Genomic DNA, 27,730 nt, shown 5'->3' with positions numbered 1-27,730 from the left:
TAGTTTTATAAATTACAAAAATATACTTTATTTATTTGCATATTAATTTAACCTATTGAAGCTTGCTATGTTTTTGACACAAGTCCAAAAATACTGCATCTGAATAGGCTTCAATTACTGTTTCGGTTCCACTGACAGAGCCTGGGACTAGATGAAGACTGTTCCTAAGTGCTTATCCTCTAACTATTCGGAACATTTGACTTGGTGTACCACAACATCCCTCTACACCACCTTAGCCACCTGAAGCCTTCAATCACCCCCAAGTCAGAATTATTCCAATTCTCATCCAATAAGGTGCCCAATCATCCTCCCTCGGACTAATTACTGGCCACGTTATAGTGCTCACACCAGAGAGTTTGAAGTTACCCACACATTTCATATAAAACCTCTGAAGCTGCAGTTTTACATGCAGCTGGATTTTAACTAACCTCCCAGAGGTGAGAGACAACACAAAGGCCCCTTTTAGCAATTAATTCCTCATACCATGTCAGTTGCATAGGAAGCTAAATAAAAATTCACACCTTTGTTTCAAAGTCCCCAGCTTCTTACTCCCGTCTACCTCTGCTCTCTGTAACTCCCTCCACACCCAGCCCTCTCCATTTATCTGGCCTGTCCTACAAAACCTTCACTTCCCCCACGTATGCCTTCAGCAAGCTAGGTTCAGAATTCCTAACCCACAAGTCCCTTTGGTACTCTATCCTGTGCTCTTTTCCTTAATGATAGACCTTAAACTACATCATTAATCATGTTTTTGGCTACATACCCTAAATACCTCCTTTACTTGATGTCTGTTTTCCTTCACACTTCCTGGAACTTTCTCATGAAGCTCCTCAAGACATTTTTTTTGTGTTACTTATGTTTCTCTCTACGTGTGAGCAGTTGTTGATCCCAGTGCCTGAGGAACAGAGCCAGTCGAAGGCAGGGAGTGATTGACTGACTTCTGGTAGGAGAGTTGTAGTTGGAGGAGGAGAGCGGGTAACAGCATGTCAAGTAATGCCAGACCTTCCCAGGAACACCGCAGCCCTCTGGAGAGAAACAAGGAAAGAAATCAAGCTTGCAGTTGGCAGTAAGGTGCCCTGTCTCAAATTAATAGCGCACTAGATTACAGTGCTCACAGACATGAAGCCTTTCACACATTTGTGTAGGACCCACTGGCCAGCAGTCTTGCCTTGCACCACATCAGATATAGCTAAGTTTCTTAATTTCCAATTCACTGGGACTGTTCTAGAGTCCAGTAAGTATTGAAAATCATAACCAGTCCATTCACAATTCCCAAAATCATCTCTTTTAGATGTAAGCGATCAGATTACAAAAGATGTGCAGGTCAGGTGAATTGGCCATGCTAAATTGCCCGTAGTGTTAGGTAAGGGGTAGATGTAGGGGTATGGGTGGGTTGCGCTTCGGCGGGGTGGTGTGGACTTGTTGGGCCGAAGGGCCTGTTTCCACACTGTAAGTAATCTAATCTAATTTAAGTCTCTAATCTTTTGCAATAATTTTTATCTGCATACATGAATTGCCTTAAATTCCTCACTCCTCTCAGCTGCTTAGTTACCCTCTATTTCTGGTCTGTAACTTGCCTTCTGCTACAAATACAGCCACAACATTTTTGTTCAGCATATTAGCCATTTCCTCATACCTTATGACAATTTCACATGTCTTAGCTACTAAAGGACGAACGTTTGCTTTACCTATTCTCCAACTTTTTATATATTTGTAAAAACTCTTACAATTTGTTCTTGATTCCTGACTCATTTAACCTTAGTGTCCCAACAATATTGGGTGTAGGATACAAGAGGGTTAATTGGATTTAGTGATGGTCAACTTCATTGTTGAACTTTTTAAATCAATACTCACTATTCACCACCACAATCCCACCCCCCCATCCCATTGAGAATGGCCATTTGAGGGGAAGTTTTGGAGGGCTGGGACTATCCATTGGACTGTACCAGAGGGACAGGGAATGGAATAAATTCCACGGAAAAATAAACAAGATTAGCAAAGTCACCAGTAATGATCTACCTGTTGTCCAGAACAAGTAGCTGCTTCTCCAGATACTGCTTCACTTCAGGCGAGTCCCCCACTGCCTCCTGTAGACTCAAACTGGGTGAACACTGCAACCAAAGCTGGAAAACAGAAACTTTCCAAAATCAGTCATGGCTGGAGAGAGAGCAGCATGCTGATGTCACACAAAACTCTTCCTGTCAAACCCTGCTTCCCTCCCATCACCCTCACTCACTCCAATCGGTCTGCACACCTCTCATCGCCACCTTCTCCCAAAACTTCGATTTACAGGGCTCCTTTAACAGAACAAAACGTCTAAAGGCTTCACACCAAAGTTTTCCATCAAAATGTGGCACCCACTTACCTGTGGAGATATCAGGAAAGGTGATTCGAAGTTTATCCCAAAGAAGTATCAAGGAGTGCTTTGGACAAGGAGAGAGAAGCAGAAGTTTACGGAAGGAACTCTAGAGAGCTTGGGGCCAAGGCAACCAAAGGCAGACTGATGGAAACCAGGGATAAAGAGCATAAATCACAAGAAATTACAAAGCATGTGATGGGCAAGTCCATGAAGGGATTTGAAAACAGAGATGAGAATTTTTACAATTTGAAGTGCTGTCAGGCTCAGCGCATCCCAATATCCTTTAATCCCAAATACTCAGTGTCTCCCCACATCCCTCAAATCCCACTCATCATGTTTCTCTACATGTCCCTCATCACACATACCCATTCCTTCCCAAATCCTCCATCAATATGGAGCAGACATTGTCTCACAGACAGCTGGACTATTATCACTAAGCAGAGTGCGTGCAGGAACAAGTTAATTTTGCTTTTCCCAAAGGCTGTCTTTCACACAGACAAATATGCAGGGTGCGGATATTGTCTAGGTTAAGGCACCCTTCCCACCTTCTCAATGAGTGGGCAGCATGGGGACATTAATTTGTAACCTGGTAGTGCCTTTGATAGATTCACAAAGTCATGTGTTCAAACCTCGCTCCAAAGCATACAATCTAGACTGTCCCTCCATGTGCCATACTGAGGGAGTCCTGTACTGTCAGAGGTTCTATCTTAAAGATGAGGTGTTGAACTGAGACCCCACTTCCCCACTCAAGGGTATATATTTGATACAATTTGAAGAGTAGCAGCTGAGTTCTCACATATATCAAGACAAATTCATAAAGAATGAGGCAGCCCATTCTGGGGCAAATGTGCCAAGCCTACTAGTGCTAATTAAGCAAAGGTGGCTTTGTTAGCACAGGATGAAAAAATAGCCATATCCCCAAGAACACAGTACATTGGGAGAGAGTCATTGCCAAGAGCATCGAAAGCTCCAATTCGAAGATACTGTAAAAAGTGACATGAAAGCCCAAAGCATCAATTAATATAAATGGGGAACCTCAGTTTGTCACCTCAATGATATGTGGTGTCAAAAGCCTCAACACTGGTGTCAGACCTGAAGATCAGGTGCCAACAGTGAACATCCTATTACACTGCCAAGGGACACCTTGCACTTGTGACAGACTTTGTTTTCTAGCATTGCTTTGTTCAACCATCGAAGAGTGCGGCAGGTGACCTCATCTGACCTCACTGAGGTTCTGACATTGTATTCCCATCATCCCTTGCAGATGGAAGGATGCTAATTGTGACCAATATTTATCCTTCAAACAGAGTCACTAGAAACAGATTCTCCAGTCATTGCTTGAGAGTCTTGTTGTGTAAATTGGCGGCAGCTCTTCTGACATTACAACAGTGATTACACTTTAAAAGTACACCATTATTTGCTAAGCATTTAGGAGATCCTGAGACTGCAGGGATACAAAAAAATAGAAGCCTTTAGTTTAGAAAGAACAGAAGTACTAGAAACATGGATTAACAGGTTAAACACAGAGAACCTCAATTATCCAAAGGACACAGGCGGGGAGTATTTCGTTTGGTTAATCGAATTCCAAATAATCAAATGCTGGATAACACAATTTAGCCAAGCATCAGGACCTTGCGATCTTGTCAAATAATCGAATGGCAGATAATTGTGGATCCTTTGTAAATCGTTTGTCATTTTCTTTGTATCAAAATGAAGGGCCATTATACAAAAAGCATGGTGTGCTTGTAACTGAAGAAGCTATACCTAGGTACCTTTGTACCTAAAATAGTGCTGTAAGTAGTGACGTTTCAGTGTATTCATTGAGTATGTGACAATAAAGCTAATTCAATTCAAAAGGAATTTATTTATAAAGAATCCTTTATTGAAAAGAAATTGTTTCGGTAAAAGGGAGAGGAACAGACAAAGGCAGCACATGGGGAGATCAGTGTGGAGGGCCGGGGTGGGGGGGGGGGGGCGCTGCTGGAAGAGAGAGAGAGAGAAATCCACACTGCTAACTGACACAGCAGTGAATCTGTGTAGTTACTGTCTTTGCTGTGTGAATTCATGTATCGCTGGACATTGGAGTGAATCTGGGAAAATTAACAAACAGTGAAATTCACAACTGATCTTGAAGGAACCTGTTTGGAAGAGTTCACAGCACAGAGACAGATATGTGAATAGTTTTAAGTGTGGACTTGGGGCCTTGCTATATGTCTGCAGTAGTGAATAGAGTGGGCTCTTTCTTGATTTTGTTTTATTGAAATACATCTCTTGATTAAATTTAAAAATATAAGCCATAAATATTAAGTTAACCAGGAGCAGTATTTTGTCGAGCAATAAGACAGAGCTATTTTCTGGGTCTGCAGATTGGAAGAAGCAAAAATGACCCTTATTAGAGTGATATGCTCTTCTTATCAGATGTGGGAGTTCAGGGAGAGTTTACGTGTTACTGAGGATTATATCTGCAATAAATGCGTTTGGTTGCAAATCCTGTCAGATTGAATGGATCAGTTGGAGAGACAGTTAGAGGCAATGAGGAATTTACAAGAGCAAGGCAATATGATGGATGGCAGATAAAGGAAGGGGAAAAAGGTCGCAGATACAGTCACATGGATGAGTTAACTCCAGGAAAGGTAAGAGAGTTAGGCAGGTAGTGCAGGAGTCCTCTGTGGCTCTCCCCATTTCAAACAGGTATGCTGTTTTGGAAAATGTAGGGGGTGATGGATTCTCAGCAGAACGTTGCACAAACAGCCAAGTTTCTGGTATTGAGACTGGCTCAATGCAATGAGGGGGACATCAGATTCCAAGAGATCAATTGTGTTCAGGGACTCTCTAGTCAGAGACACAGACAGACATTTCTGTGGCCAGGAGCAACTAATCAGAATGGTGTGTTACCTCCCTGGTGCCAGGATTAAGGTTGTCTCAGAGAGGGTGCAGAATGTTCTCAAGGGGGAGAGGGCCCAGAAGAAGCTCATTGTACACACTGGAACCAACGACAAAGGAGACAAAAGGATGGGATTCTGAAGGGAGATTATAGAAAGTTATGCAGGAATTTAAAAAGGAGGTACTCGAGGGTAGTAATATCGGGATTACTCTTGGTGCTATGAACTATTGAGGGTAAGAATAGGAGGATAGAGCAGATGAATGCATGGCTGATGAGCTGGTGTATGGGAGGAGGATTCACATTTTTGGATCATTGGAATCGCTTCTAGGGTAGAAGTGACCTGTACAAGAATGACGGATTGTACCTAAATTGGAAGGGGACTAATATACTGGCAGGGAAATTTGCTAGAGCTGCTCAGGAGGATTTAAACTAGTAAGGTGGGGGGGAGGGGGGGTGGGACCCAGGGAGATAGTGAGGAAAGAGATCAATATGAGACTGGTACAGTTGAGAAAAGAAGCAAGCTAAACAGTCAGGACAGGCAGGGACAAATCAGAGAACAAGGTAGGACTGATAAATTAAACTGCATTTATTTCAATGGGGGCCTAACAGGGGAGACAGATGAACTCAGGGCATGTTTAAGAAGATGGGACTGGGTTATCATAGCAATTACAGAAACATGGCTCAAGGATGGACAGGACTGGCAGCTTAATGTTCCAGGATACAAATGCTACAGGAAGGATAGAAAGGGAGGCAAGAGAGGAGGGAGAGTGGCATTTTTGAGGGAGGATATTCTTGGAAATACATCCAGGGAAACTATTTGGGTGGAACTGAGAAATAAGAAAGGGATGATCACCTTATTCGGATTGTATTATAGACCCCTGATAGTCAGAAGGAAATTGAGAAACAAATTTGTAAGGAGATCTCAGTTATCTGTAAGAATAATAGGGTGGTTATGGTAGGGGATTTTAACTTTCCAAACATAGACTGGGACTGCCATAGTGTTAAGGGTTTAGATGGAGAGGAATTTGTTAAGCATGTACAACAAAATTTTCTGATTCGGTATGTGGATGTACCTACTAGAGAAGGAGCAAATTTGACCTACTCTTGGGAAATAAGGCAGGGCAGTTGACTGAGGTGTCAGTGGGGGAGCACTTTGGAGCCAGCGGCAATAATTCTATTAGTGATGTAAAAAGAAAGATCAGATCTAAAAGTTGAAATTCCAAATTGGAGAAAGGCCAATTTTTACAGTATTAGGCAAGAACTTTCAAAATTTGTTTGGGGGGGCAGATGTTCGCAGGTAAAGGGACGGTTGGAAAATGGGAAGCCTTCAGAAATGAGATAACCAGAGTGCAGAGATAGTATATTCCTGTTAAGCTAAAAGGAAAGGTTGGAAGGCATACAGAATGCTTGATGACTAAAGAAATTGAGGGTTTGGTTAAGAAAAAGAAGGAAGCATATGTCAGTTATAGACAGGGTAGATCATGTGAATCCTTAGAAGAGTATATAGGCAGTAGGAGTATACTTAAGAGGAAATCAGGAGGGCAAAAAGGGGACATGAGATTACTTTGGCAAATAGAGTTAAGAAGAATCCAAAGGGTTTTTACAAATGTATTAAGGACAAAAAGGTAGCTAGGGAGAGAATAGGGCCCCTCAAAGATCAGCAAGGCGGCCTTTGTGTGGAGTGACAGAAAATGGGGGAGATACTAAATGAGTATTTTGCATCAGTATTTACTGTGAAAAAGGATATGGAAGATATAGACTGTAGGGAAATAGATGGTGACAACTTGCAAAATGTCCACATTACAGAGGAGGAAGTGCTGGATGTCTTGAAATGCATAAAAGTGGATAGATCCCCAGGACCTTATCAGGTGTACCCTCGAGCTCTTGTGAGAAGCCAGAGAAGTGATTGCTGGGCCTCTTGCTGAGATATTTGTATCATTGATAGTCACGGGTAAGGTGCTGGAAGACTGGAGGTTGGCTAACGTGGTGTCACTGTTTAAGAAGGGTGGTAAGGACAATCCAGGGAACTATAGACCGGTGAGCCTGACATCGGTGATGGGCAAGTTGTTTGAGGGAATCCTGATGGACAGGATTTACACGTATTTGGAAAGGCAAGGACTGATTAGGGATAGTCAACATGGCTTTGTGCGTGGGAAATCATGTCTCACAAACTTGATGGAGTTTTTTTGAAAAAGTAACAAAGAGGATTGATGAGGGCAGAGCAGTAGACGTGATCTATATGGACTTCAGAAAGACGTTCGACAAGGTTCCCATGGGAGACTGGTTAGCAAGGTTAGATCTCATGGAATACATGGAGAACTAGGCATTTGGATACAGAACTGGCTCCAAGGTAGAAGACACAGGATGGTGGTGGAGGGTTGTTTTTCAGACTGGAGGCCTGGGACCAGTGGAGTGCAACAAGGATCAGTGCTGGGTCCCCTACTTTTCGCCATTTATATAAATGATTTGGATGTGAGCTTAGGTAATAAGTTTGCAGATGACACCAAAATTGGAGATGTAGTAGACAGAGAAGAAGGTTACTTCAGATTACAATGGGATCTGGATCAGATGGGCTGAGAAGTGGCAGATGGGGTTTAATTTAGATAAATGCGAGGTGCTGCATTTTGGGAAAGCATATCTTAGCAGGACTTATACACTTAATGGTAAGGTCCTAGGGAGTGTTGCTGAACAAAGAGACCTTGGAGTGCAGGTTCATAGCTCCTTGAAAGTGGAGTCACAGGTAGATAAGATAGTGAAGAAGGCATTTGGTATGCTTTCCTTTATTGGTCAGAGCACTGAGTATAGGGGTTGGGAGGTCTTGTTGCAGCTGTACAGGACATTGGTTAGGCCACTTTTCGAATATTGCGTGCAATTCTGGTCTCCTTCCTATCAGAAGGATGTTGTGAAACTTGAAAGGGTTCAGAAAAGATTTACAAGGGCGTTGCCAGGGTTGGAGGATTTGAGCTATAGGGAGAGGTTGAATAGGCAGGGGTTGTTTTCCCTGGAGCGTTGGAGGCTATGTGGTGACCTTGTAGAGATTTATAAAATCATGAGGGGGCCTGGATAGGATAAATGGACAAGGTCTTTTCCCTGGGTTGAGGGAGTCCAGAGCTAGAGGACATAGGTTTTGGGTGAGAGGGGAAAGATATAAAAGAGACGTAAGGAGCAACTTTTTCACGCAGAGGGTGATGCTTGTATGGAATGAGCTGCCAGAAGAAGTGGTGGAGGCTGGTACAATTGCAACATTTAAAAGGCATCTGGATGGGTATATGAATAGGAAGGGTTTACAGGAATATGGGCTGGGTGCTGGCAGCTGGGACTGTATTGGGTTTGTATATCTGGTTGGCATGGACGGGTTGGACCAAAGGGTCTGTTTCCGTGCTGTACATCTCTCCGACTCCATGAGGTGTCAACTGAAGGATTGCACCCAACACTGTGCCCAGAGGGTGGTGCTGGAAAAGAACTGCATATCAGGCAGCATCTGAGGAGCAGAAGAATCGACATTTTGGGCAAAAGCCCTTCATCAAGAACTCTGGGCACTGAGTTTCAGGAAGGACGTGAAAACTTTAGAAAGGTTGCAGACAAGATTTGGTTCCAGGGATGAGAAAGTTCAACTGTGTGGAAATGGCAAAACTGGCAAGGGACTGTTCTCCTTGGAGTACACAGGGAAAGGGAAGGACTGATGTAAACATATGGTTCAAAATAATCAGGAGTTTTTACTGAGTTGCTGGAGAAAATCTGTTTCCATCAGCAGAAGGCTCATTAACTCAAAGACAAAAAATTGAAGTCATTGGCAAAAGTATCGGAGGAAAGGAGATTCTTTTTGTAGTGATGTATGATCTGGAAAGGATATTTGAAAGGATGATGGAAGGTAATTCAATGCTAACTTGAGAATTAGAAATATATTTGAAAATGAAAGGTTTGTGAGGCAACAAAAATAGCACGTAGTGGGACCAGTTAGATTGTTACCAAATAACCCACTGAAGCATTTCAAACATGTAGACTCTGTAGTGTGAGAAACTATAATTGTGCAAATGTGAGGGTCTGATTGCTTCTGTATGAATGCAAGCATGTCCACTGTGTGAGCACACACGAAGATGGGCATCTCAGCTCACTCAGGCTCGAAACCAGTCACCTCACATTGGCTGAGGAGACAAAACCCAGTGAGTTTCTATCTGGACTGTTGCTGTGAACAGTGTTCAGACTTTAGAATTTTGCCCATAACTGTTGAAAGTTACAGCAATTAGGATCAACCAATTTAAAAGAATTCCATTTTCAATTACCTGATGTGTAATTCCATCGTTCATTCGGAGCCCCAAAACCAGCAATTCCTCCAATCTACAAAATAAAAACACAAATATACAGCCTAAGGTCTATTATTTTGCTTGCTACACTGAAGGATGTTCATGCTCGGTATATAATACCTTCCACATCAGGCAGCTAATATGACCAATCATTCCCAGTCAGTTAGGGCACACGAGCACAGTACAGAGTAAAGGTCCTTTGCCATTATATCCATCAAACACTCCCTGGGCATATGCAGCACAGGTCTGATAGAGTAAAACTTTCTTTACATTGCCCCAAACTCTCAGGGGATAGGTATTGTCAATTGTTTCTCTGACAGATTCTTTATGTGTGGTCAACACACATTCACATCCAGGAGATGCTTGGAATTGTTTTCGAGGATATTCAAGAAACTTGAACCATTCAAAATTCAAAGACATGCTAGAATGAAGGGATAATCATCAGGCTGGAAAATGACACTACAGCACCTCCCAAATTCACAGCTTAATTCACCAAGAGCGAGGGCAATAGATACATGGGAACACCTCCAGCTGCAAAGTCCCACCACCCACTCTAACTCCCCTAATTCAAAACTATGTTGCTGCTCCTTCAGTATCACTGGATCAAAATTCGAGGTCTTCCTTTCTAACAGCATTGTGCATCTACCTACACCACAAGCACTGCAGTAGTTCAACGCAACAGCTCACTACCACCTTCAAGGGCAACTAGGGATGAGCAACAAACTACGATGCTGACATCCCCCCAAGCAAAGAATGATAATTTTTTTTAAAAATCCTTTCTTATAAAAATTTTGAATAAAGTAATTTATTATTTAGTGACTGAGATGCAAAAACCAAAATGTTATACTAGTTAGGAATATCAAGGAACATAGAGAACTGGGTAAGAGGGATATAGATATGTAGAATTGTAAGTAATAAGATATTACTGGGGCCAGAATGCAACAGTCATTAAGTCTAAGTTAACCTGGCATGTATGAATGTTCACTGAAAGTGGTAAATAAAGTTGGGTGAGCTGGAGATGTAAATAGCAAATGGCAGCTAATATAAAAATCAATCTAAAATGGTGTAAAAGTAGTAAAAGGAGTGGGTCAATCAGGGAACAAAAAGGACATCTACACATAGGGATAGTGGACAAGGCTGGTGTACTCAATATTGTGTGTCTGTCTTTAACATGGAAACTGCTATTCCACATGCCATAGTGATAGAGGAGCTAACGTGGAGGTTGATGTACAAGTCAACTTTTGAAGTTTTGAAAATTCCCACTGAGGAGAGGGGTTAACATTAATACTGGGAACAAAACCAAACCATCAATATGTGGGTGACTGCAATTGAGAGATGTCATCAGCATCTGCCAGAAGAGTAGATGTGTCTATATATCTAGATTTATACACTCACACCTCTTGCACACTTCAAAAGAAGATTGCTATTTCTCTTTAAGGAACCTGAACCTGGGTGGCACAGTGGTTCAGTGGTTAGCACTGCTGCCTTACAGCACCAGGAACCTGGGTTCAATTCCCACATTGGGTGACTGCCTGTATGGAGTTTGCACGTTCTCGTGTCTGCGTGGGTTTCCACCGGGTGCTCTGATTTCCTCCCACAATCCAAAGATGTGCTGGTCAGGTGAATTGGCCATGCTAAATTGCCAATAGTATTAGGAGCATTAGTCAGGGGTAAATATAGGGTAGGGGAATGGGACTGGGTGGATCGGTGTGGACTTGTTGGGCCGAAAGGCCTGTTTCCATACTGTAGGGAATCTAATCAAGATAATCTGAAGCTATAAAGTTAAGCTAGTCCAGGACATGGAACTGTGTACCTTGACCTTAGGCTGGTTCACTTCAAAGTGGTTTCACAGAAATGCTCTTGCAGAGGACAAACACAGACACAACAAGCAGAATGGCTTCCTTATGTGCTGTATCCATTTTAAAAATCTTCTGTTGAATTTCTTTGCGATGACCTTTCATTTAGTTCTAGCTCACAAGTGGAAACACTCTCCCTGCATTCACTCTGTCAAAACCTTCCAGAATTTAAAGAGCTCGACTAAGCCACACCCAAACCTTACAATTCTTCAAGAGAAAATAGCCCCACTTTATCATTCCTTTCTTGATATATATCACTGTCCATTTCTGATATCAAAGTTTGTTCTGTTTTTTATCCTGGATGTGTTACTGAAAGTCTTGCCTATATACCAGGGCTCGGAGTTATCCTCGTTCACCCAGAAATAATGGAAAACAAGTGACTCAAATCCGGTCTTGGGATGGACACATAGACTTGTACTTTCCAGTAGGTATGGAAAAGGGTCAAGAACGGAGAGCAACTGCAGCATCCCAACTGAAATGATCCAACTGGGAAAAGCTTCAGGACCTTGTGGCCTGTGCGGTTCAGAATCTGTCTGTGCCATCAGGCAGACATTCATGTCCAAAGCATTTAAACTCAAGAGGATTGTGTTACATTTAACAGCAATAGCAGCAGAGTGTACTGTCTACAAGATGCACTGCAGAAATTCAAAGATCTTTAGACTGCACCTTCCAAAACCACCACCACTTCCACCTAGAAGGACAAAGGTAGCAGATTCATAGGAACACCAGTACCTGCAAGTTCCCCTCCAAGCCACTCACTGACCTGACTTGGAAATACATTGCTGGGTCAAAACACTGGAATTCCCCGCCTAAAGACATTATGGATCTACCCAGAGCATGTGGATTGCAGCAATTCCTGACAACAACACCAGCACGTTCTCTTTGGCAGCTAGAGATGGACAATAAATATCCACAGCCCATGAGTGAATTAAATAAACTGCATAAGCAACCTGAGGAACCTTTACTCAGATGGGGAAATGGGGGGAGTTCATGCAGCTCCTCCATGTCAGCACTTGTTTTAAACAGTCAATTTAGTTATTCACAAAACAATTGCTGATTAGTTATTCAATCTCAAACATACTCACATGTCCAATTCAGTCTGCTGCACTCGCTTCCTGGTTCCATGACCAAACTGTCTCACTTCCCTGAGCCAGTCGTCAGGTTCCAGGGTCTGTATCCTGGCCTCTCGCAGAGATTTTCCCTCACCCCAGGGTATAAACCTGCCGTGGGCACCTGGTGAGAGATGTGTATTGATATAGCTCCTTTCACAACCTCAGGATATTCTGAAGCCCTCTTATTTAATAAAGGACCTTTGGAGTGCGGTCATTGTTACAGTGTGGGGAACACAATGATCAATTTGAACCTACTTGACTTCATCCTTTCCAACCTACTAGCAGATGCATCTGTCCATGACAGTACTAGCAAGAGTGACTACCACAATTCCTTGGGATGATCTTCACACCAAGGATGCCCTGTTATACTCATCACTGGGTGATACCACTTTATATGTATCTTCATTGAAGGAAGGACATCAATGTATTAGAATCAGTTCAGATAATGTTTAAAATACTAGCACATGTAATGGACAGATTGTTTTATGAGGAAAGATTGGAGGCTAGACTTGTATCCATGGGAGCTCAGAAGAGCAAGAGGTGACTGAAGCATATGAAATCTTGAGAGACCATAACAGGTTGGATGTGGAGTATGTTTCCTCTCACGGGAGAATCTCGAATGAGAAGTCACTGTTTAAAAATAAGGTGTCACCCATTTAAACGTAAAACAAGGTGACTTTTTCTCTCACAGAGAATCATGAATCTTCGGACCTCTGCTGTCATCACCTTGTGAGTAAAGTGTTATTTGAATACTTTTAAAGACAGAGGTGTATAGATTTTTGGTAAACAAAGGGGTCAAAGAATATTAAGGGTAGGCAGCATGATGGCTCAGTGGTTAGCACTGCTACCTCACAGCTCCAGGGACCCGGATTCAATTCCACCCTTGGGCAACTCTCTTTGGAGTTTGCACATTCTCTCTGTGTGTGCATGGGTTTCTTCCCACAGTCCAAAGATGTGCAGGGTAGGCGGACTGGCCACGCTAAATTGCCCGCAGTGTCTAGGGATGTGCAGGGTAGCTGGGATAGCCATGGGAAATGCAGAGTTAAAGGGATAAGGTAGTAGGTGGGTCTGGGTGTGATGCTCTTCAGAGGGGCAATGTGAACCTGTTGGGCCAAATGGCCTATTTTTATACTGTAGGGATTCTATTCTATGGTAAAAACAATGACTGCAGATGCTGGAAACCAGAGTTTAGATTAGAGTGGTGCTGGTAAAGCACATCAGTTTAGGCAGCATCCGAGGAGCAGTAAAATCTACGTTTCGGGCAAAAGCTCTTCATCAGGAATACAGGCAGAGTGCCTGAAGGGTGGAAAGATAAATGAGAGGAGGGTGGGGGTGATTCTATTCTATAAACATTGAACTCCAAGTTGTGTAGTCCCAGTTCCCATTAAAATGATTCTGTTCTTGCTGGAAGTTCCCATCCTGCAGGCCTCACCCCTCCAGCAGCACAAAAGCTTCAGCCAGAGACTGGTGGGCCTGTGGAATTCATTGCCGCAGAGTGCAGTGGAGGCCGGGGCGCTAAATGTCTTCAAGGCAGAGATTTATAGATTCTTGTTGTCTCTGGGAATTAAGGGCTACGAGGAGAATGCGGGTAAGTGGAGTTGAAGTACCCAGCAGCCATGATTGAATGGCGGAGTGGACTTGATGGGCCGAATGGCCTTACTTCCACTCCTATGTCTTATGGTCTTAAGCTCATTGCGAAATACCATGCTCACTGGACTCAGTCCCATATGACAAAATAACTGGGGCCAGGAATAGGATGGACAGGAAGGACAGGTGCACCAGATTAACAGGTGCTACAAGACCCAATTTCTAAAGCTTGCTGCTGACAAAGGTTAAGGTCCCAACACAAACTGACCCGAGTTGTTAAACCAGATCCGATAGTGAGCCTTCCAGCTACCACAGGGGAATCATTCCAGCAAGCTGCTGGACTGGTGCTAGTTGCCAGGTTGGAGGGTTTGAGCTGTAGGGAGAGGCTGAAAAGCCTGGGGCTGTTTTCCCTGGAGCATCAGAGGCTGAGGGTTGACCTAATAGAGGTTTACAAAATCATGACAGGCATGGATAGGGTGAATAGCCAAGGTCTTTTTCCCGGGGTATGGGAGTCCAAAAGTAGAGGGTGTAGGTTTAACGTCAGAGGGAGAAGATTTCAAAGGGATCTAAGGGGCAATTTTTTCATGCATATGGTGATGCTACCAGAAGAGATGGTGGAGGCTGGTACAATTAAAAGGCATCTGGATACACATACAGGAAGGGTTTAGAAGGATATGGGCCAAAAGGTGACAAATGGAACTAGATTAATTTAGGATATCTGGTCATCTTAGGTGAGTTGAACCAAAGGGTCTGTTTCCATGCTGTACACGTCTAAGACTCTAGAGGGCAAGGACAGATGTGTAATAGTGATGTAGTACATGGGAAGTGGGCCAGGACAGTACACAAATAGCCCAAAGCGTAACACACAGTTAACTTACATTGAAGCAGTAAGTAACTGACCTGGGCCCACGCCAAGATACTGCCTTCCTTTCCAATAACCAAGGTTATGCTCACACACAGCTCCCTGGGAAATAAGCAAAACATCATTAAGCAGCTTCACAGAGGATAACAGTAGTTCCAGCCTGTAACTCACATATGAGATCCTATGTAGGGACACAGAGGGAGCAAAAAGCTGAGAAACAGAACAGAAAGGAAGCAGACACCCAACTGTGTTTTGGAATGTCATTATCCAATCTGTAAAATTATTAATGGATGGGGAACTAAGGCCTGTACATTTCATAGAATCAGAATGCATGAGGTGGCCATTTGGCCCATCATAGCTGTCCTGGCTCTTTGAAAGAATTCTCCAATTAAACCTCTTGCCACCTTGCAAATATTTCTGCTTCAAGTATAAATTGTACAGCCTTTTGGTAAGAAGTTACTATTATATCTGCTTCAACTCGAATTTCAAGCATTACATTTCACAACACAACAACTCGTTGTACAAATAGAAAAGCCGTACCTCCTCTCTGTCTTACCTTAAATTTTGTGATGTATAATTTTGGGCCATGATCTAATTGAATGACAGAATATTCTGAAGGGGCTGAATGTTCTCTGCCTCAGATGGTGCAAATACTCCATGGCAGACAGGGTCCCTGGATATGAGCCACTTCCTGCTGCCCCATCCAAATTCCTCTGCATGATGCAAGACTAAGTCAATGTTCACAAATGCACAGACTGATGATGGTGATGGGAAGCAGCAGCCCTAGTTGATTTCTCTCTTGGCATTAGTGCATGTACCATGGCAAACTTTGTGGATGACACAAAAATAACTGGCAAGACAATTAGTGAGGATGACACAATGAGTCTAAAGGGGATATAGACAGGTTAAGCAAGTGGGTAAAAGCTGTTAGATTAAATATAATAATGTGGGAAAATGTAAAGTTCTATCGTTTGATGGGAGGAATGGGGGTGGGGTGTGAATATGGTTTAAATGAAGACAGACTGCAAAACGTTGCAGCACACAAGGATCTAGAAGTCCACATGCATGAATCACAAAAATCTAGCATCCACGTTCAGCAGGTAATTGAGAAGGCAAATAGACTTTTGGCCTTTGTTTCAAAGGGAATGAAGTACAAGTCTAAAGCGAGGACAGCGGCCTAGAGGTATCAGCACTAGATTATTAATTCAGAGAAACAGGAAATGCTTTGGGGACCCTAGGTCAAATCCCACCATGGAAAATGATGGAATTGAAATCCAGTAAAAAACAAAATCTGGAATTAAGAGTCTAATGATTACAACAAAACTGTTGATGATTGTCAGGAAAAACCCATCTAGTTCAGTACTGTCCAATAAGGAAGGAAACGGCCATCCTTACCTGGTTCTCGCGTCCATGTGACTCCAGACCAACAACTATTTGGTTGACTCTTAATTGACATCTTAACTACAATTAGGGAGAGGCAACAAATATTGGCCTAGCCAGTGACACTTACATCCCACGAATGAACAGTAAAAAAAGGAAAGCTTGCCAAAGCTATACTTATCAAATGACATCTAGAATACTGAGAGCAGTTTTGGGCTCCTTATCTAGGGAAAGGTATACTGGCATTGGAGGCAGTCCAGAAAAAGTCCACTATATTGATCCAGATAGATTTTCTTACGAGTTTGGCTTTTTGGAGTTGAAAAGGATTAGAGAAGACTTCATTGAAACACAAGATTCTTAGGGGCTTGACAGGGTACATACGGAGTGGTTAGTTCCCCCTATTGGAGATTCTAGGCCTAGAGAGTGTAATATCAGAATCAGGGGTCACCTATTTAAGTAGTGAGGAAATCAATGGACATGGGGATGTAACAGAAACGTAAGCAGAGAATTATCAAATCAGCCATGATTGCACTGAATGACAGCAGACTTGATGGGCTGAATGGCCTATTTCAATGCCTACATTATTTAATCTGCAGCCAACTCCAGGAGTTCTGTCATTGAGTACATCACATAACTGAACCATCAGTGTTCCGGCATCCACATTCTCTACCAAATTAATCTTCAGGTCCAATATGGGTTAGATACAGAGTTAACACCATCCCAAAAATATACCTCAATCCCTTGACCTTTATAAATAATCCCTTAACTGTCCCTTGACAGGACAAGAATTCGAGTACTGCTGAAAAAAGAAGCAACACTCTGTTATGTTTTAAATCTTGTACTCATCAGGACAGATGCAAGAATGCCAAATTTCAAAGGAAACAAATGCTTTGCACTGCAAGAGAAGAGTGCTGATAACTTAGCAAGTGGACTCTGTTTGATTATGGCATTGCTCAGGAGACTGCACCAGGGAACAGTTGTGTCTCATGTCTTTGCTAAATTCACAAACTTCAACTGATTGGTTGATGTGTTATGATGGGAAATGAACCGCAAATGGCTGTCCCCAAGGTTTTGTTTAGTTGCAAAGGGCTCAATGTCTGGACACATTCTGTTTTAAGATCTGGTTCTGTTTGCAAATTTGGTGGAAGAATACATTGTAGGCTCTAGGAAGTACAAATGAATTTCATTATAAGCCTAGCTAATGATCTGAAATCGGCTGTTATAATAATTCCTAGCACATTTAAGGTTGTTCCATAAGTGATGTTTAACAGCAGAAACACATCTTCAACATCATGGCCATTTTTCAGCAATACTCAAAATTCCCCAATTCCTGGTTTGCAGTTGATGTCTTCTGTTTGAAAAGCAGCCCAAGTGATATCCCTATTTAAAAGGCCCAAACAGCAATAAGAACTTCAGATTGCATTGCATGATAACACACAGAGAATTGCATTGTGGATTTGAATACAAGTTCCCAACATGTTCAGCACAATGCTTCACCCAGATCCCACTATCACCTGCCATCTCTTACACTTTTAGCAAAGTTTGATACTTCGTATTGAAGGAATCCTGCCCTTCCCAGAATTCTCCTTGCTGCTTGGTACATTTCTGCCAATTCCTCTTGCTCAGGAATGCTCAGGGCCTGCTCCTGGACCTGCTTGTAAAGACCTGTTCCCCTCTCCAATGTCAATTGATAGAGTGATACATGGTGATCACACAATGCTACCAGTTCTTCCAGCTCTTCCTCCCATGGTTCCACATTCTGGCCTGGGCGCCCAAATATGATGTCAACAGATGTGTTACCAGGAAACAGTTTCCTGGCCTCCTCCAGGCTCTGAAGGGCTTCTCGAGCCGTGTGGTCTCTTCCCAGAATCCGCAGGTCACGGTCGCATAACGCCTACAGTTAAACAGAAGAACAGTGCGCATAATTAGACTGAATAATGGTAGGCTGGGTACCTGAATTACTGATCTTCCACAGGCAAGATCTGGCTTCAAAACTAACGCAAGACTACCTCCTGGGATAAACCTCCTATGCCAGAGTTTCTGTCCATTTCATAATGAACATGAACCCCTCACCTCCCTCAGTGGAACATGATCACACTATGTCAGTGTAAAACTTGATTGAGCTTTGCTAGAGTAGAGCACTGATTTTCATCTCTCTCTCTCCTTGTGTTGTATTTTCTATGATCAATACCACCAGGTTTGTGTTATTGGCTACAGACCATGGCACCATGTAGCACGTTAAGGCAGCAGCCCATCAACCGTATTGACCATGTTCCTTGCACTTACAAACATGGATTCCAAATCCATCCTACATGGTCTCACATTTGCCCTTTGTCCTGAAGTATTCCACACTCCAGTGTATTCATCTCTTCCACTTTGCAATACACCAAGTTTCTCTTCTCTCATCCCAGGGGCCTCCCCGACAGATATTGTTAACTTTCCTGGTATTGGAGCCAGTCCTAGAACATAGAACATAGAAAAATACAGCGCAGTACAGGCCCTTTGGCCCTCGATGTTGCACCAATCCAAGCCCACCTAACCTACACTAGCCCACTATCCTCCATATACCTATCCAATGCCCGCTTAAATACCCATAAAGAGGGAGAGTCCACCACTGCTACTGGCAGGGCATTCCATGAGCTCACGACTCGCTGAATAAAGAATCTACCCCTAACATCTGTCCTACACCTACCACCCCTTAATTTAAAGCTATGCCCCCTCGTAATAGCTGACTCCATAATTGGAAAAAGATTCTCATGGTCAACCCTATCTAAACCCCTAATCATCTTGTACACCTCTATCAAGTCACCCCAAACCTTCTTTTCTCCAATGAAAACAGCCCCTATTTACCAGTTCCACTTGAAAAAGTTCCTTCGTGTCCCAGAACTTATCCAAATATCCCTAAATCTGAAGTTCTCTCTGCTGCAGTATTTCCCCAGCCTTATCTAGCATTCCCATGCTTTTTAGTGCAAAAGATCAGGAGTAATTCCGAGATGACTACATTTTGAGGTTCTAGATTTTAATTTTCTCCCAAATTCCTAAGACTCTAGCATCAGAATCGCAACCCTTTTCCCACATAAATGACAAGTCCTTCACTCTCACACTTTCAACGTGTGGTTCTCATCGATAGTTGCAGAAACATTTGTCAAACTTTCAGTTAACAAATCCCCAAGCGTTTGCCGGTGCTCCTTTGATAGTCATTTTCCCAACAGGGCTGGGAAATGTTTCAGACCACACGCCACCAAAATGTCGTCACCTTCACAGGTACTCAGCACTGAAAGCTGGTGTAAAATGTCACACTGAGGGTTTCTACACTATCTGCCTCTCTCTGCCCTGCTCGATGGTCACCCACTCGTTGCCCTTCTGAATTCTGTGTCACTGCAGGATGCCACCTCCTGGAACCTGTGTTCCAGGCAATTTGCAGCCTGATTCTGTATGGCCTGCTGTGACAGACTCCAACACCCTGAACTTGGCTTTGAGTAACTAGAGACACCTTCAACACACACTTCCCAAAACTCGCTAACACCATGGTTATCCAGGAGAGACAGTCTGATATTCCCAATGGTAAAGGGACTGCTAACAATCAATGTAGGCCTGCTCTTCTTATTAAACATTCAACTGAGATAAAAGGGCAGGGGAACGTGAAGCCCAATAGAGTTGCCATCTTCAGGACAAAATGAGAGAAAAACACAGGGATTGATCCCACACCCCGTCTTTAGACACACAGCCCAATCTCACCTGCACCCCGAGAGACAGTCTGGTGATCCCAGCCTCCTTGAACTCGGCCAACCTGGAAGCTGCAGCTGATGTGGGGTTGGCCTCCATACTGATCTCCATGTCATGAGGGACGTGGGTCACTCTGGCAACAGTTTCCAGGACACGGGCGATGGTGGACGGTCGGGCCAGGCTTGGTGTGCCCCCACCGAAGAATATCGAAGTGATCCTTAGAAATGAATAACAGTGTGAATAACAATGCTATATTTAGGGGGTGCGGGTTACAATCTTTATGCTACCAGCACTGTGCTCCAGTTGCCTGCTTTGTTTTTCACACCTTGTTCATGGGTTCAATCCCTCATTCCCATGATCCCTCACTGTGTGCCAGTGAATTCAGCAGTGAATGCTGACAGACTATTTGGAGCAGTTCAGTGACTAGGTCCTCCACTCACTCATTAACACCAGACACTGGATTGTGATTTTCAGTGGAAGTTCTGAGTGACTCTACATTCCGCAGTTCAGGGGAACAGAGAGTAATTATGCAGCCATCCAGCTGATTGCTGGCTCACATCAGTGCTCTGCTCCTCTATACAACTGGGGGAGGTTTATGGGGAGTGGGACAATGTGTTGACAGTAATCCTGTTATAAATAAACAGGATAGCATTCAATACTGAAAGGACCACGTCCTCTGATATGGAGCAACACAGAAGCTCACTGCAAAAGAAAGTCTACTCTGTATCTAACCCTGTGCTTTACCCACCCTGAAAGTGATTGATGGGACAGCATAGAGTGAGCTTTACTCTATAGCTCATTCTGTGTTGTACCTCCCCTCAGAATGTTTGATGGGACTGAAATGTGCAGCACTCCAATGCAGGAATTATTCCCCAACAGCACTGTGGGATGACCTACACCCACCCACTGGTTCAAGATAGTGGCTCACCACCAACTTAAATGTAATGAAGGATGAGCAATTAAGGCTGCCCTAGCCAGTGACACCTACATTCAGTGATTGAACAAAACAAAATCTCCCAGGTTTGAACTAAATGTTCTGATTCTGAGCTGAGTGTACACAACTGACTCAAGGTGACTCCATCCCATATTCACTTACTCACACCTAATCACTGCTTCCTGATTTCCAAAAATGGTTCCAAAACCATTGTTCCTTCAGCCTTGTTGTGTGTATCTGTCCCATGTCTCCACCCCTCCACAGCTCCTGGACCACTTTAAACTTACTCCTTCACTTGGCTCACACTGAGCAGGGTTTCTGTCTCTCGTAGAAGGCCATCCCTCATAGCATCATGATCAATGCTGGGGGAGATATACTTGTTAAAGTTGCAGTACGTGCATCTTCTCTCACAGAATGGCCACTGAAAAAGAAAGCACATATTAACTAAAATACTTCCCTCCAACTAATGCCTATGGCCCAGGTTCCTCAGAGGTAGAGATGGCAGACACAGCTCATCCTCTCACTCCTTCTTCAGCTATGCAGGGACCTGATTCCCCAACCACACATCCCCCTCTCCAGTGGAGAAGTACCTTATTCACATAGACAAGGAAAGTCCTAGCTAAATGGCCATAGTTATTAGTGACTGCAGTTACCCTGGATCAGGGAGCAGCAGATAAGTGATCAAGCAGAGGCCTTACTCCTAACCATCTCCTGCTTCCTGCTGGGACAGCACAGACATATCATTTCAGGATGTAGCGAGGACCTGGGACTTGTGGACAGAATGCTGTTGATCTTCAGATCAAGGACCATGTCCTAGTGACTGGACAAAAGGGCAAATAGCCCAAGTAATTACAGGCTAGTCAGCCTAACCATAGTAGGAGCAATATGATGGGAACAATTTCTGAGGGAAGGGTTAAATCTTCCTTTACAAAAAAAAAAATAATCAAAGACAGTCAGCTAGGACTCGTCATGGGAAGGTTGGTTCTGACCAACATGATTTTGAAGTAGTAAGAAGGAAAGTAAATTAGGACAGTTTAATTTGGTTAATTTAGATTTCAGTACGACATTTGATAAGGTGTACATGTCAGGCTGGATACAAAGTAAATTCCCATGGGATCCAAGGAAAAATCCAAGTTTGTTCCAAAATGCACACAGAAACAGGAAATAAGGATCATGGTCATTGGGCATGTCTGTGACATGGAAGCTATTCCCAGTGAGTACCTGGAGAGCTCTGTACTAATTCCTTTACTTTTTGTGGCACATTTAGATTTCAAACCAGGAAATGTGATTACGAGTTGGCAAATGATTCAAAAAAAAGGGGGTAATGAATGAGAATGAAAAATAAAGTTGTAGCATAAATATAGAGACCAATAGATGGGCGGAACAGTGGCAAAAGGAGTTCAATCTGGTAACGCATTGGTGGAAGACTAAAAAGGCCAAGGGATCACTCAATAAATGACAGAACACTGGCAGATATAGAGGAACAGGGGACCTTGAAGTGTATAACCATAGATTTCCTGAAGATTGATTGAAATCTACCGTCCTTACCTGGTCTAAACTACATCCAGAACCACAGCTACATGGTTAACTCTTGACTGCCCTCTACAGTGGAAAAAGTGAGGACTGCAGGTGCTGGAGAGTCAGAGTCAAAAAAGGTGTCGCTGGAAAGGAAACCAGCGGGTCAGGCAGCATCCAAGTAGAGCCTGATGAACGGTTTATGCCTGAAATGTTGACTCTCCTGCTCCTTGGATGCTGCTTGACCTGCTATGTTTTTCCAGCACCACCCTTTCTAACTCTGCTTTCTACAGTGGCCTAGCAAGTCAATCAGGTCAAGGGCAATAAGGGATGGGCAACAAATGCTGTCCTTCCCAGCAAATGCCTAAGTCACAGGAATGAATAAAAAAGCAAGGGCAGGTCAAAACCTGGTAATTCCACAGCAAATAACTCATTCCCTGACTCCCCAAAATGTGTCCACCATCTCCAAGAATAAGTCAGGCGTCTGATGGAATACTACCCAGTTGCCTGAGGAGTACAGCTCCAACAATACTAAAGACACTTGACACCATCCACAACCTTCAGCATTCACTCCCTTCACCTGACACACAGTGGCATTTGTGTGTTCTATCCACAAAATGCAGAAACTCATCATGGTTCCTTCAACAATACTTTCCAACCTATGACCTCGACCATTTAGAAGAACAAGGGGAGCAGATACATGGTTACAGCACCACCTTTAACTGTTCCCTTGAGTCACTCGCAGTCTGACTTGACACTATATCATTGGTTTTTTTCACTGTCACTGGGTCAATGTCCTGTAATGCCTTTCCAAACAGCCGTGTGTGTGTACCTACACCACATGGACCGCAGCAATTCAAGAAGACAGCTCACCACCACCTTCTCCACGGCAATAAATGCTGGCCTTGCCAGTAATAATCACATGCTTGGAAAAAAATCAACAAAACTTTGTCAATCCCTGAAGTTAGCAGGAGAGGTAAACGTTGTGACTAAAACCGTTTCCATATCATCAAAGACCTACAGCTTCAAAAGATAGCATTCAGCCCATTGTGTCTGTGCTGGTCCACAGTCCCACCTTTTTCCAATAGCACTGCGGAAAGGACAGTTTTTCTGAATGCAATTGAAGAGGCAGGAGGTCATCCTAAAACTGTAAAACACACTAGCATCTAGTGTGCCTCACACTCATCTCAGAATCACAATGTTCTGATTTCAAGTCCCAGTCTAACTCTTGAGCCTAAATATTTAGGCTGAGGGAGCATTGCACTGTCAGAGTGCCATCTTTCAGATGGCATATGCCTCTTCAGGTGGTGGTACACTTCTAAAAAAGAGCAAGAGACTTATTCCTGGTGTGGTTATCCAGCAACTGACATTACATTAACCATGTCAATATTATGTAGGAGCTGGCTGGGTGCAACACAGCAAATGTGCTTTCTACAGTATCAGTGACCACACTTAAAGAAAAGTATTTCAATGACTTGTAACCTACTTCAAGATCTCAAAAATCCTGAAAAGCGCTATATAAACACAAGTTCATCTTGCATTTAGAGTGCTCCGTTCAGTTCTGATCATAACATGGGGCGGCATGGTGGCTCAGTGGTTAGCACTGCAGCCTCACAGCACCAGTGACCCAGGTTCAATTCCAGCCTTGGGTGACTGTCTGTGTGGAGTTTGCATGTTCTCCCTGTCTGCGTGGGTTTCCTCCCACAGCCCAAAGCTGTGCAGGTCAGGTGAATTGGCCAGGCTAAATTGCCCGTAGTGTTAGGTGCATTAGTCAGAGGGAAATGAGTCTGGGTGGGTTGCTCTTCGGAGGGTAGGTGTGGACTGGTTGTGCCGAAGAGCCTGTATCCACGCTGTAGGGAATCTAATCTAAATCTAATGACAGGAAGGATGAGAGGGTATGAGAGAGGTTACGGAAGATGTTGGCAAGAATGTAGAATTTTATCCGTGAGCTGGGATCAGGTAAATTGGGATTGTGGATGAAACAAGGGAATATTTACTCATGATGTACAAAATTATGAGGGTCTTTGTTTTTGAAGTAAGGACTATTTTCCTTAGAGATGCAATACATTTAAAACAATTGTCAGAAGGGTTAAAAGGTGGTGAGGGTCTGGAACTCACTGATTGAAAGGGTGGGGAAGCAGAAACCTGCATTAACACTTTTTTAAAAAAAATCACTTATACAACAGTTATGCACCATAGGCACTGTAACCCACACCGTTACAGACCAACAGCAGGAAAGTTGGATGAAGCTGGTGAATAATGTTTTGTGGTTGAAATAGACAAAATGGATCAAACAATCTCCTGCTATGCCATTTTTTTTAATGAGCTTATGATCCTACTCCACTAGTTACCTAATGGAGCAACGCTCCGAGGGGTACTGCTTCCAAATAAACCTATTGGACTATAACCTAGTGTTGTGTGGTTTTTAAACTGTGTTCACCCCAGTCCAACACCAGCATCTCCACATTATACTTTTTTTATATTTTGCAACTGTAGACACATGACCCCACACCCTATCGCTATTACTCACATGAACATATAATGCAGCTTGATGTAAAGTGGCCTCATCCAGGTATGCAGGAACTTGCCCCCCAGTTAATCCCCAGCCTGAGAATTGTCCTGAACTCCTGGCCAGAGGCAGAGACACAGTACAGTTCCTGGCCAGTCGCAGAGGGTGCATTAGGCAGTGAGCTGTGCAAGGCCACAGCATACCTCTCCCTTTAACTTTAACCCCAACTCAGTTAATTCCGATTCTCCAATACTCCTTCACTCCCTAACTACAGCTAAAGAGACTGTAATTTAACAAGAGGGCAGGCAATGAGCAAACAAAACCAGTCACTGCCTGCACCACCACCTACTGCCCTACAATAGCATAGCACACTGTACAGAAAACAGTCTTCCTCAGAAACGTTCTGCAAAACCTGCTCAGTTTCTCCAGCAATTTCTGTTTTGGTTAGCAATCTAAACAGCCCTGGCTGTACTCATTGTGAAGTTTTATACTCTATCTGCTATTCCCTTTCATATTGCACTGAGTCTAAACCTACCTTTCAATTCAAACCCTTCTGCATCACCCCATACTCTCTCATGACAAATTCAATTTAATTTCATTATGCTGCACAATTGCAACACATTACCTTTAACATTCCATCCATGCCATTTATTAATCCACCAAATAACAGTATTCTCCCCTCCATTCCCTGTAGTTTTTTTTAAAATCTCACATTATCTAACCACATCCTGCTGCTCACTCCCAATCTCCTTTACAAACTGGTCCTGTCCACATCACTCTCCTGCTCACTCCTTTCATGCAATTCCAGTCTAATGCCATTCTTCTGATAAATTCTCATCAACTTTAATATCCAACCCAAGTAACCTCAGTCTCAATTTGCTCCTCTTGAAGAGGCATAGGGAAGGGTTGGTATGCACTACCAAGGCTGGGAACAGAGCTAACTAGGCTATGAAAATAGTGCCATCTGGTGTGTAGTTCCTATCACTGGTGAGTCTCATTAAAACAGGGGCCATGAGAAACTGTCTGGTTCTTGAGGCTGATTGCAGTTTTTAGGAGCTGATTAAGAGCACATTCAGAAGGAAAAAATCTGTAAATCTGGTGAATGGCACAAACTGGTCTGACTCATCTTGTTTACCTCAAAATGGAGCTCTAGGATGGTCAGCGAGTACTTTGCCAGGTGTCACTTTTTACTGCTTTCTATTGCTCTGGGAATTTTGTGGGGAGCACATGAGTTGCAGCTGGGGCCAGGGTCGGACCAGGTGCTTGGAGGCAGCAGCGCAGTGGTGAGCCATTCATGGCTGCACCATGATATTATTGTGGTGACATTATAAACTTTTCATTGTACTCCTGTATTTCTCTATTGAGAACACATGACAATAAAATCTATTTCTAAATCTAATCTAAATCTAAATTTCTGTGGGCTCATAAAAGATAATGCAGCCTAGATGGGCACAGCCATTGGCAAACAGCAGATGTAGGTTGCAGGTAGAGTAGTCTGCACATATTTAGGTTCTGCAGAGGGCCTTCATACTCCTGGTACTACGGGGGCAAAAGAGAAACAGAGAACATAGGAGCAAGAGTAGGCCATTCAGCTTATCAAGTCTGCTCCACCATTCAATATGATCCAACACAGTGCCTTGCTTCTGCTTTCTCCCCAAACCCTTTGATCCCTAAGAACTATATCAAACCTTTTCTAGAAATCATCCATTCAATGTTTTAACCTCAACTACTTTCTGGGGCAGTGAATTCCACAGCTTCACCACTCTAGGTGAAAAAAGAATTTGCTCATTTCAGTCCTAAATGGCCTACCTCCGACCTTTAAACTGTGAGTCTATAGTTCTGAACTCCTCTTTCTTTGGGAATGCTTTGCCACATAAAGCAGTTGAGGCCAAAATACTGAACCTTTTGAAGAAGGAGCACTTTACCCGCACTTCACTCGATCTGGTCTACGGCATTCACTGCTCACAATGTTTCACTGGGGAAATGGAGCATAGACTGCATGACCACTTCACAGAGCACCTACAGTCCATCCACAAAGAAGACCCTGAGTTTCCAGTTGCCTGCCATTTCAATTCACCACCCTGTTCCCTGGCCAACATCTCAGTCTCAGGCTTCTGCAGTGCTCCAGCAAATTTCAGCCCAAGCTGGAAAAACATCACCTCATTTTCCATTGGGAACTCTACAGCCTTCTGGGCTCAGTATTGAGTTTGATAATTTTAGGGATTGAGCCACATTCTGCCATGTCCTTACCCCAACCCCCCCACACACCAGGGCTTGTTATCATGTGGTCTGCTATTAGACACAACCCATTGTCCCCATTAGTAGCTACTCATTCTCTGAGCCTGACTGTTATCCACTCCTTTGTCTGTCCAACTGCTCTTCTCTCTCTTTGGGCTCTATTTCCATTTATTGTTTACCCCTTGTGCCCTCCCTCCACCCTATCTTCTGCATAACTTTTTCCCAGCTACTATCATTTCTGAGGAAGGGTCACTGGACCCAAAACGTTAACTTGGAACGTCTCCATAGATGTTGCCAGACCTGCTGAGCTTTTCCAGCAATTTCTATTTTGTTTTCTTTACAAGAAGCAGTTAGATACAGTGCTTAGAGATGAACTAGTTAAGGAGATCAAAGTGCATGGGGAAAAGCAGGAATACAGGCAGTCCCTGGGGTATGAATGGGTTCTGTTCTAGAGTCTGTTTACT

General features: G+C 43.4%; 1 protein-coding gene across 1 annotated transcript; it reads right to left on the bottom strand.

Moving 5' to 3' along the window:
• On the bottom strand, positions 1-25,319 carry rsad1 (radical S-adenosyl methionine domain containing 1). Its single transcript, XM_072558421.1, has 9 exons — positions 25,050-25,319; positions 21,292-21,425; positions 20,083-20,287; positions 17,873-18,238; positions 15,003-15,066; positions 12,489-12,636; positions 9,527-9,581; positions 2,020-2,123; positions 1-1,025 (listed from the first exon to the last, which is right to left on the bottom strand). The coding sequence occupies exons 1-9, from the start codon at positions 25,227-25,229 to the stop codon at positions 866-868; spliced, it is 1,416 nt and encodes a 471-aa protein (XP_072414522.1). The 5' UTR covers positions 25,230-25,319; the 3' UTR covers positions 1-865.
• Positions 25,320-27,730: the final 2,411 nt, after the last annotated feature.

The sequence above is a fragment of the Chiloscyllium punctatum genome, chromosome 39 (assembly GCF_047496795.1).
Source record: "Chiloscyllium punctatum isolate Juve2018m chromosome 39, sChiPun1.3, whole genome shotgun sequence".
NCBI lineage: Eukaryota > Metazoa > Chordata > Chondrichthyes > Orectolobiformes > Hemiscylliidae > Chiloscyllium > Chiloscyllium punctatum.
The sequence above is the reverse complement of the archived record's forward strand: the minus strand, read 5'-3'. Positions and strand labels throughout refer to the sequence as shown.

Excerpts from the sequence above, each read along its gene's own strand:
- rsad1 (XM_072558421.1), bottom strand. The coding sequence starts at position 25,229 with ATGCTGTGGCCTTGCACAGCTCACTGCCTAATGCACCCTCTGCGACTG. Across the intron at positions 20,288-21,291 it reads AGTGTGAGCCAAGTGAAGGA|GATCACTTCGATATTCTTCG; the intron begins GTAAGTTTAAAG and ends TTCATTTCTAAG. Across the intron at positions 9,582-12,488 it reads CAGCAGACTGAATTGGACAT|ATTGGAGGAATTGCTGGTTT; the intron begins GTGAGTATGTTT and ends TTTATTTTGTAG.